This window comes from Onychostoma macrolepis, chromosome 09, assembly GCF_012432095.1.
Source record: "Onychostoma macrolepis isolate SWU-2019 chromosome 09, ASM1243209v1, whole genome shotgun sequence".
In the NCBI taxonomy this organism is placed as follows: Eukaryota; Metazoa; Chordata; class Actinopteri; order Cypriniformes; family Cyprinidae; genus Onychostoma; species Onychostoma macrolepis.
The window spans coordinates 21272016-21283172 of record NC_081163.1 but is presented as its reverse complement, the minus strand read 5'-3'; the positions used below and the strand labels follow the sequence as shown (position 1 = coordinate 21283172).

Below are 11157 nucleotides of genomic sequence, written 5' to 3'. Positions count from 1 at the left end.
CTGACGTAGGTACCTGACGTCACCGCGCTACAGTCTGCAGCGAGGAGTACTTGCTGGAGTCCGAGGAAAACACGGAAGTGGCGGCAGCGCCGCGGGTTTTTCCCGGGGATGAACCCGCCAGAGTGGGAGAGCTCCGGAGAACATCTGCGCTGTGTGTCGATGCACCTTACGAGAGAATAAGACCAGCAAGCAAGGTAAAAAATATATGTACGTTTGTCTGTGTGTTTGTGTCAGATTTTTGCACACCAGTTTAACCCATAGTAACATTTACTCGTCAACATGGCGGTTACAGAACTTTACTATGGTAAACTGCCCTGTCGTTTCAAACGACTTTTGTCAGCTTATTGAATTAAGTTACCGAATTAAAACTGTTTTAACGAGCAACGCTTATCTTATATTAACATTAGGTTAACTAATGTGAAATTTAGTTCAGGTGTTAGTAGTTAATGTTGGCCAGTAGCATATTGAGAAAATAAAATCGTATGTTAGCTAGGTTAAACCTATGGGTTAAACAAGTTTTATGGCTAGCTGCCTTTCTAGTTTAAGAATTTGTTTGTTATAGTTTTTAATGGAATTTAAGATTTACTGCATTTTTTTTTTGTTTGTGTTTTATAGGCAACTGCAATGAAGCATCAAGAAAGACATGAGCAGGCCTGCCACCCTGAGACTGATAATTCATGGTAAGAGAACAACTATGTTTTTGAGAGATTTGTGTATTCTATATGAGGTTTGCCTTTTAAAAGTGTGTTATTTCTTCTACTTGTTTTTCAGAGAAGACATTTCTGTCGAAGTGGATGGTGAGCAAAGATGGTGGCCACGTTTTGGAGCAGCACCTGGATTTTGCAGATGGCTATGTATTCTTTGGCTGCTTGTCTTTTTTCCCCTCATTATGTTTCTGTTGCCTAAAGATTCTTTGTGAGGATGAATCCAGAGGACACAACATAATGCACTGCAAAACGTCCTAAGACAGGAGAAATGGTGAAGATGCACTGTTCCAGCATTAGAAGTCTGTATTTTTAAGTGTTATACATGCAATGTTTTAAATAAAGAATTTGATATTTTGTAGTTATTGTGTCTGTTTTAATTGAATGCCAGTAGTACCTATGTAGAGTAAAAATAAAATTATGAAATCTATATTAAAATGAATGAATTACAGTGGTATACTGATAAATCAAATACAGTTTGCTACTGTAAATCTTAATTACAGTAACTTTTTTGCCAGTAAATTACTGTAAAAACCCTTTGAAATGTCTAACAGTGTAGTTGGATGTGCCAGAACTTTCTTCAGTTAAATAAGGAGAAAACTGAAGTCATTGAATTTGGAAACTAAGATGAAGTTCTCAAGGTGAATGCATACCTTGCATACAACTAAAAATCAAGTCAAAAATCTTGGGGTGATTCTGGAGACAGACCTTAGTTTCAGTAGTCATGTCAAAGCAGTAACTAAATCAGCATGCTATCATCTCAAAAACATTGCAAGAATTAGATGTTTTGTTTCCAGTCAAGACTTGGAGAAACTTGTTCATGCCTTTATCACCAGCAGGGTGGATTATTGTAATGGTCTCCTCACCGGCCTTCCAAAGAAGACCATTAGACAGCTGCAGCTCATCCAGAACGCTGCTGCCAGGATTCTGACTAGAACCAGAAGATCTGAGCATATCACACCAGTCCTCAGATCCTTACACTGGCTTCCAGTTACATTTAGGATTGATTTTAAAGTAGTTTTACTCGTTTATAAATCACTCAGTGGCCTAGGACCTAAATACATTGCAGATATGCTCACCGAATATAAACCAAACAGACCACTCAGATCATTAGGATCAAGTCCGTTAGAAATACCAAAGGGTCACACAAAACAAGGGGAGTCCGCTTTTAGCTATTATGCCACCCGCAGTTGGAACCAGCTTCCAGAAGAGATCAGATGTGCTAAAACATTAGCCACATTTAAATCCAGACTCAAAACTCATCTGTTTAGCTGTGCATTTGTTGAATGAGCACTGTGCTACGTCCGAACTAATTGCACTGTATTTTATGTATAATCATTTTCTATTCATTTTAAATACATTTTTATATCATTTCCTTGTTTTTACTATTTTTTTAACTCCTTGTTTTTATTGTTGTGATTATTTTTTTAATGTCTATTTCACTTCCTTTTATGTAAAGCAATAAAAGAAATGTGCTATATAAATAAACTTGCCTTAATTAAAATAAAATCTGATTTAAAGTCATATTTCCTCAATTATCTCAGAACAATATAAATTGAAATAAATACAGAGTATCGATATCATTTTATTATGATCTCACTGTATAAACGACAGCTTAGTCTGTAGAGATAATAACCTGTCTCCAAAAAATAGCCTATTGGCAATGAGTTTAGTGAATTGTGAAGCGGAAACTTCGCCGCGTTTCGTCTCTGCTTGCTGTGTTGTTTGTCCCTCTGCGCACTCCTTACGTGTCAATGTGGCTGTGGTGTTCTCATGATGTGTGCACTCCACATCAAAACATTAGTTAGTAAAAAGAAAGAATAATTATGGGAGATGAGCATCCACTCCAGGTTAACAACACTAGCAGCTCCCGCTGTAGTTTCATCAACGCAGTGCCCGATGACTATCAATGTGTAAGTATAAACATGTTTTAAAAACTACTGTTATGCTAACTTGTTAGCCCTCATGCTAATCACAACATGACATCATCCTTTCCAGGCATGATGATGTTCACTAAAATAGTTTTATTGAAAGAAAGACATGAATTTGAGTTAAAAATGTAAACTTTTTTTTTGTGTGGGAAATTCGTAAGATGAGTCACGGTGAGATAAGTAGGAAATGAATCATTTATTGATCTGTGAGGGGACCCAACGCACTAGGAGCAGGAAAACACCTGACTGCTTACATTTATTTGATTAATAGTCAGATAGTGTCTGAAAGCGTAAATCAATGTAGTGTTAGAAAACAAAATGTAATGAACTAAGGCGTTTATTTAAAAGATAATAGAAGAATATGTGAAAGTGCTACTGAAAGGGTTATTGAATAAAAAAGCTGATTACATTAAATGTTATTATTGTCTTCTTGGAGTTAAAGTCATAGCGCCTTTTCCTTCTTGATTTTTTCCCCCCAATAACTTTAGTATGTGTTTTAATCCACAGGATGTGATTCTTACAGTGAAAAGAGCCACAGGGACATTTTCATTAGTGGCATGGTGAGTCAAATCATATTGCACTTTGCTTTTTTGTTTAAAAAGTGACTTTTGAGCATTCTAACTTTATTAAATTTTCTCTATGTAGCCTTTTCATGCTGTTTGCGATATGGCTGTTCCGCCGATATAACTCTTTGGCCCAGGTACAGTGTGTGTTATGGTTCAAATGTTTTTTAAAAGAAATTAATGCTTTTATCCAGCAAGGATTAATTAAATATATTAAAAGTGACAATAAAAATTTTCACACTGTTACACAAGTCAAGTCAAGTCACCTTTATTTATATAGCACTTTTAACAATACAAATTGTGTCAAAGCAACTTTCCAATATCAAAATAGGAAAAAAGTGTGTCGGTATTGTAAAATGACAAGATTAAACACTCAATTTTCAGTTAAAGGCATTTCATTATTGAATTCAATGATGTCATCGTCCAGCTCAGTTCAGATTAAATAGTATCTGTGCAATCAAGTAGATGATATCGCTGGAAATTAAGTGTCCCCAACTAAGCAAGCCAGAGGCGACAGCAGCAAGGAACTAAAACTCCATCGGTGACAGAATGGAGAAAAAAAACCTTGGGAGAAACCAGGCTCAGTTGAGGGGCCAGTTCTCCTCTGGCCAGACGAACCAGCAGTTAAATTCCAACCGCAGCAAAGTCAGATTGTGTAAAGGACTCATCTGGTTCCCGAGGTCTTGTCCCGATGGCCGTCTAGGTGACAAGGTCTTCACTGGGGATCTGTCTCTGGGGCTCATCTAGGTGTCCTGATCTCCGCTGACGTTTAGGGCTGGAGAGGTCATCTCTAGGTGCTGATCCACCATTTGATCTGGATACGGACTGGATCGGATGGCTATGGTGATCTCGGAATAAGAAAGAAACAGACTAATATTAGTGTAGATACCATTCTTCTTACGATGTAACAAGTACATCGGGTGTTATGGGAAGTGTTCCCGGTTCTGGTTGACCTAATTAATGCAGCCTAACAATCTTTTAACGGATTTGAATATTAGAAGCGTATTAGTGTGTTATGTGTATGCCAGGTTAAAGAGATGGGTCTTTAATCTAGATTTAAACTGACAGAGTTTGTCTGCGTCCCAAACAGTGTTAGGTAGATTGTTCCAGAGTTTGGGTGCTAAATAGGAAAAGGATCTTCCACCCGCAGTTGATTTTGATATTCTAGGTATTATCAAATGGCCAGAGTTTGGAGAACACAGTGGACGTGGAGGACTATTATGCGATAAGAGCTCGCTCAAGTACTGAGGAGCTAAACCATTCAGGGCTTTATAAGTAATTAACAAGATTATAAAATCTATACAATGTTTAACAGGGAGCCAGTGCAGTGTTAACAGAACCGGGCTAATGTGGTCATACTTCCTGGTTCTAGTAAGAACTCTAGCTGCTGCATTTTGGACCATCTGTAGTTTGTTTATTAAGCATGCAGAACAACCACCCAATAAAGCATTACAATAATCTAACCTTGAGGTCATAAATGCATGAATTAACATCTGCATTTGACTTTGAGAGCATAAGTCTCAATTTAGATATATTTTTAAGATTAAAAAATGCAGTTTTACAAATGCTAGAAACGTGGCTGTCAAAGGAAAGATTGCTATCAAATAGCACCTAGGTTCCTAACTGATGACGAAGAATTGACAGAGCAGCCATCAAGTGTTAGACAGTGTTATTACATGTGGAGGTTTTAGGTCCGATAATTAACACCTCTGTTTTTTCAGAATTTAGGAGTAAGAAATTACTCGTCATCCAGTTTTTTATATCGACTATGTATTCTGTTTGTTTCTCAATTTGGTGTGTTTCGCCGGGCCGCGAAGAAATAAAGATCCGAGTATCATCAGCATAACAGTGAAAGCTAACACCGTGTTTCCTGATGACATTTCCTAAGGGTAACATGTAAAGCGTGAAAAGTAACGGCCCTAATACTGAGCCTTGAGGTACTCCATACTGCACTTGTAATCGATATGATAGCTCTTCATTCACTGCTACAAATTGATGGCGGTCAGATAAGTACAATTAGAACCATGCTAATGCACTTCTACTAATGCCAACAATGTTTTCTAGTCTATTCAAAAGAATGTTGTGGTCGATAGTGTCGAACGCAGCTCTAAGATCCAGTAGCACTAATAGAGAGATACAACCACGATCAGATGATAGAAGCAGGTCATTTGTAACTCTCAGCAGTCTCAGTACTATGATACGATCTAAATCCTGACTGGAAATACCATTTTTCTCTAAGAAGGAATATAATTGTGAGGATACTACCTTTTCTAGTATCTTTGAAAGAAAAGGGAGATTCGAGATCGGTCTGTAATTAACTAGATCTTTGGGGTCAAGTTGTGTTTTTAATGAGAGGCTTAATAACAGCCAATTTGAAGGTTTTGGGGACATATCCTAATGACAATTACGAATTAATAATAGCCAAAAGAGGATCTATGACTTCTGCAAGCACCTCTTTTAGTAGTTTAGATGGAATAGGGTCTAATATACATGTTGTTGGTTTAGATGATTTAACAAGTTTATACAATTCTTCCTCTCCTATAGTAGAGAGTGAGTGGAATTGTTCCTCAGGGGATCTATAGTGCACATCTGATGCGATACTGTAGCTGACAGCTGCATAGTTACAATTTTATCTCTAATAGTATCGATCTTGGAAGTAAAATAGTTCATAAAGTCATTACTGCTGTGCTGTTGGGAAATGTCAACACCTGCTGATGCTTTATTTTTTTGTTAATTTAGCCACTATATTGAATAAATACCTGGGGTTATGTTTGTTTTCTTCTAAAAGAGACGAAAAGTAATCCGATCTAGCAGTTTTTAATGCTTTTCTGTAGGATAGGGTACTTTCCCGCCAAGCAATACGAAATACCTCTAGTTTTGTTTTCCTCCAGCTGCGCTCCATTTTCCGGGCTGCTCTCTTTAGGGTGCGAGTGTGCTCATTATACCACGGTGTTGGACTCTTATCTTTAATCTTTCTTAAGTGTAAAGGAACAACCACATCTAAAGTGCTAGAAAAGAGAGTCCATAGTTTCTGGTACATCATCAAGTTTTTCTGTGCTGTTGAATATGCTGAGGTTCTAAGATAAATCAGGAAGATTATTTACAAAGCAGTCTTTTGTGGTAGAAGTGATGGTTCTACCATACTTGTAGCAAGGAGTAGAATTTACAGTTTTAGCTATATGGAGTTTACACAAGACTAGATAATGATGTGAGATATCATCACTTTGCTGCATAATTTCAACACCATTAACATCAATTTCATGTTACAGTATTAAATCTAGAGTATGATTTCGACAATGAGTAGGTCCTGAGACATGTTGTCTAACCCCAATAGAGTTCAAAATGTCTATGAATGCTGATCCTAATGCATCTTTTCCATTATCAACGTGGATATTAAAATCACCAATGATTAAGACAAACAACCAAAAGGATCAATAAAATATATTTCAGTAAAATGCTTTAAAAAATACATTTCATTTACATAAAATAATTCTGAAAAATAATATTAGGCCGCAAAACTCAATATTGACAATAATGAGAAACGTTTCTTAAAAAATTCAGCATTTTAGAGTGATTTCTGAAAGATCGTGTGACACTGACAAGTGGAGTAATTACATTATAAATTAAATTACATAAAGTAAATTACATTAAAACATATATTAAAACAATTTACATTGCAATAATATTTATAATAAATAATTATTTAAATTTCAAAAGTATTTCACTACATTGCTGTTCTTATTGTATTTTTGATCAAATAAATGTTTCCTTGGTGAACGTAATATTAGCAAAAATGATATAGACCCCAAACTAGTAGTGTAATTTATGTAATTCTAACCAGAAATTGTCATATTCAGTGATATTGTTGATTATTATGAATTATTTGGAGTAATATTAAATCTTTTTATCTGTATTTCATACGTGTATCTCTTTTTTCCTTTGTCCTTCAGAAAATGATATTCAGTCTGACAGTAGCTGCAGCTTTAGACAGTGTTTCTTATGTTATGGTGAGTTTCAATGATTCATTTGTGTGTGAGAGAGGCATGTTTAGAGAGTGATTACTCAAGCTAATGTATGTTGGAGAAAGGGAAATATTTTCTCCCTTTTTAATAACTGTATTTCATCGCACTTGTTGCTTTCTTCTCATCTACAGGGAGAGTCTCATCCAGAGGGGTCTCTGTGTAATTTTCAAGCCTGGTGGCTCACTTATTTTGGTAAATTTGGCAACTGATTTAAAGATGTTTGTTCATATGTGCACAGATAATCAGTTCTGAGATGAGATAGTAAGAGCATTTATTTTTGGCTTTGATGTAACTAGCAGAAGACATTTGAATACATAAAATTCACAACATAAAAAGTGCATGCAGTATGATACTTCTGAATAAAGTCATTTAAGTGGAAAGGAAGTAACTTTAGTGCATTAAAATAGAAAGGTGACATCCTGTATCGACACTGTGTCATAATAAACTGCTGTTTCTATAGTTGTTATAGTTTTCGACTGTTTGTTTCAGACTGGACTGCACTGATGTGGGTTTGTCTTATTACGTTTAATCTGTACCTGAACCTGGTGAGAGAAATCAGAACTGAACATTATGAAATGTGAGTCACTACACACACACACAAATAAACACGTTTATTTGTGTATACATACAGATAGAGTGTTCCTAACATCTGCGTGTGTTTCTCAGACCGTATCATTTGGTGGCATGGGGGGTTCCTCTGCTCATGTCCACCCTCCCCCTGATGGCTGGGTACTATGGTCCCGCCGGAGCCTGGTGGTGAGTGACCTTTGACTTTTGATATATTCTTAATCGCAATCATATCACTACAGTCATAATCAGTCCTTTGTGTCTCATTGTTTTCCTGCAGTTGGATCACAGATAATCATGTCAGGTGGAGGTTTGGCATGTAAGTTTGTAATGTTCAGCATGCGTGTGAGTGTTTATGGAAATGCATGTTGTTGCTAGGAATGAATCTGTGTTGAACGAATGAAACTATGTTATGAGTTGCATCATTTTTCAGAGGCTTACAACTCATGCTATTTGAATGTCAGGAATTTCCGTTCCCATTCTCACAGGTTGTTGTGCATGCTGGAGTTTTTAACAATATTTTTCAATCTAATTTTGTCCAGTTATGCTGTGTTAAGGATTAGGTTATCGGCCAATATTTAATTGATCAGTATCGGTCTATATTGAATATTTAATTGTGTTTTTACATTTAGATGATCTTTGTTGTCATCCAACAATAACTTCAAAAATCTTTACAAACTTATTAACAGAGTTAAATGAATCAGTTTTTCATACTCTATAATTTTTAATTATTAAAAATATGATATAAGATAATGATTATATAATTAATACATTATATTATATACTAGAATGTTGACCTTTTATCAGTCAGTGGCTTTAAAATGAAAATAATTATTGTCTTCAGCCAGAGTTTTAATATTGTTGCATCCCTAGGTATTTATTTTAGGTAACACTTTATTTTAGGGTGTTCTTGGTGCACGGTACATGTACTTACTATTATAATTACAATTAGTTATGCATAATTACATGCAAGTAACCCTAACCATATAGTAAGTATATGTAATTAACTAATATTACTCATTACTTGAATGTATAATTACACTGTAACAAGGTCAGTTTAAAATGAAGTGTAACCTTATTTTACAGAAGGATAGTACAAGCACACTATCAAAATACTTTTTGAGGCATCTGTTTGTGTATTTTCTTGTTTGAGATGTAAAGTATTGTTTATTTGCAGATGGTACATTCCTCTGTTTAGCCTGATTATCCTCATGACCTGCTGTTATGCTCGAATCATCTGTGTGGCCAATGAGAGGGTGAGTGTATGTGATTGTGAAAAATGGTCTCACTACTTCCTAAATTTGATTTCACGGCAACTTGCTGTCTAACCTAGGTGTGTAATTAAAATTCATTGTGAACAAAAATGGCTGAAAGTGACATTCCAGAACATTTTGCACGTCTGGCAGATTCTGACACGCACTGACGCAATAAATCAGCTCATGTACGTGCAGATATCCGTGTACTCTACACAGGTCTTACTGTGGTACACTCAGCAGTGTACATTAAAATATCACGAAAGAGCTGATTGGATTTGTGCCGGAGCAGCGCTGATTACAAAACATAATGATCCATGCATAAGGAGTATAAATGCATGTCTAAAATTACTGTATTTATTTCAGATGCGTTCCTGGTTAGGCACTTTTAACCCAGAAAGAGAGAGGAGGAAGGTATGTGTGTGTGTGTGTGTGTGTGTGTGTGCATTTGTGTATGTAAAAATGCTGCCATCTACTGGTCCATAAATCATTTATGTATTATTACTTCTTCCTACAGATCTCTCTAGCTGAAGAGATCAGACCGTTGAAGTGGTATCCCTCTGTCTATCTGCTCGTCTCTATCTTCCCCCTCATAAATCGGTAACTGCATTTTCTCACCACATCTTACAGGGATGAAATTTTTCTGTATATATAGTTACAGATTTCCATATTTTTTAAACTGAAGTCCAAATTTGTAATAGATAATCGTTTACAAATCAATCAGCATAAGAGGAGGTTCAAAGCATCTCAGCGGTTTTACACCAAAATAGAAGTTTTGTAGTTTAGCAATAGAAAGCAAAGAAATTAAGACTACTATAAATATTAGTATTGTAATTTTACTGTTTCTGTTTACTGGTTTGTTTTTTTTATTATTATCTTTTTTGTCTCACATGCCTCGTACCTTTGGATGCATCTTTGTGCGTCTGTGTCTGATCTGTATGTGTGTTTCTGCAGACTTCATAATGCTGCTTACCCAGAAAACCCTGTGTTTTCTCTGATGTTATTGCACGTGCTCAGTGCACCCTTGCATGGGCTTGCAAATGCTCTTGTCTTTGGTAAGGACACGTGGAGTCAGCTGAGTACAACAGGAATAAAGGTATAGTTTATGCTCACTGGTCTCAGCCATGGTCAGCTGTGGTTAGTCACCTTAGCATTCTGTTTGATTTCAATCTCTTGTTCATGCAACATGATTTCTTCAGATGGCTATCCAGTCTCGGCTGTGTGACAGCACAACGATTGGAGAGTACCATGCTGCAAATGTAAGATACACACATAACCTCGATACACACTCCGATTCCGATGATGAGGACAACAACATCCTATTTTACAGCCCAGACATGATCTTAAAAGATAGGGGACCCTGGGAGAATGTTTAGAAAGTGTGTGTGTGTGTGTGTGTGTGTGTGTGTGTGCGTGTGCACGCACATATTTTTACATTCTTTGCCTTTAAAGAATTTCTATCAGTATTTCCGTGTTGCAGCTTTCATGTTGACACTTTAATTATAGCATGTATTATTATAGTTGGAAAACAGAAAAGAAAATGGTTGATAGTATGTCTTCCTTTGCCGTTAATGATGGGTAGAATCATATGATTTTTTTTTGTACTGTATTAATGTCAAAAAGCTTTCAATCGAGCTGTTTACCGCCTCAAAATAATGTTTGTTGTATATAGTGGAATTAAAGACTGCCTTTTCTATTTCATTCAGCTGAATATTTCAGACATATACTTTGAAAACATTTGAGCATGTTTTACTATTATATTTATGAAAATGTACGCTATATTTTTGTATTGTTTGCAGATTCAACAAATTTTAAATACAAATCTAATAACATTTATTTTGTGTTTGTGTGTCTTTTGTCTAGTAGAAAGAGCTGGCACTCTTATTAACTTAAGTTAATCAGCTAATTAACTTTGAGTTCAAGTTAATTAAGTCTAGGTATAGAGTCTCTTAGCACTTGAGTCAGGGTGATTAATGAGAGAGCCTTGTGGCGTAAGACGTGTTTCCCATGCGTCATGAAGGTTATAAAAGGTCTAAACGGAATAAATCAGTGATATAAACTTTGAACTGGTGTCTGTTTGTGTAACAGTCTTACGAATGCAACTTAATGGACAGAAG

At 36.0% G+C, this 11157-nt stretch overlaps 1 protein-coding gene and 1 long non-coding RNA gene across 2 annotated transcripts; both read left to right on the top strand.

Annotated features, from left to right (window-relative positions):
- Window positions 1-1065, top strand: LOC131547433 (uncharacterized). Its single transcript, XR_009272930.1, has 3 exons — window positions 1-194; window positions 616-680; window positions 772-1065. It is a non-coding gene; the product is annotated as an uncharacterized LOC131547433 (long non-coding RNA).
- Window positions 1066-2362: 1297 nt separating this feature from the next.
- On the top strand, window positions 2363-10872 carry si:dkey-100n23.5. Its single transcript, XM_058786012.1, has 13 exons — window positions 2363-2617; window positions 3143-3195; window positions 3281-3335; window positions 7149-7205; window positions 7352-7412; window positions 7710-7797; window positions 7887-7976; window positions 8068-8106; window positions 8965-9043; window positions 9407-9454; window positions 9558-9640; window positions 9995-10136; window positions 10240-10872. The coding sequence occupies exons 1-13, from the start codon at window positions 2531-2533 to the stop codon at window positions 10414-10416; spliced, it is 1059 nt and encodes a 352-aa protein (XP_058641995.1). The 5' UTR covers window positions 2363-2530; the 3' UTR covers window positions 10417-10872.
- The last annotated feature ends 285 nt before the right edge of the window (window positions 10873-11157 follow it).

Coding starts and splice junctions, on each gene's coding strand:
- si:dkey-100n23.5 (XM_058786012.1), top strand. CDS start 2,531: ATGGGAGATGAGCATCCACTCCAGGTTAACAACACTAGCAGCTCCCGC. Junction 7,798..7,886: donor AGAACTGAACATTATGAAAT/GTGAGTCACTAC, acceptor TGTGTTTCTCAG/ACCGTATCATTTGGTGGCAT. Junction 9,641..9,994: donor ATCTTCCCCCTCATAAATCG/GTAACTGCATTT, acceptor GTGTTTCTGCAG/ACTTCATAATGCTGCTTACC.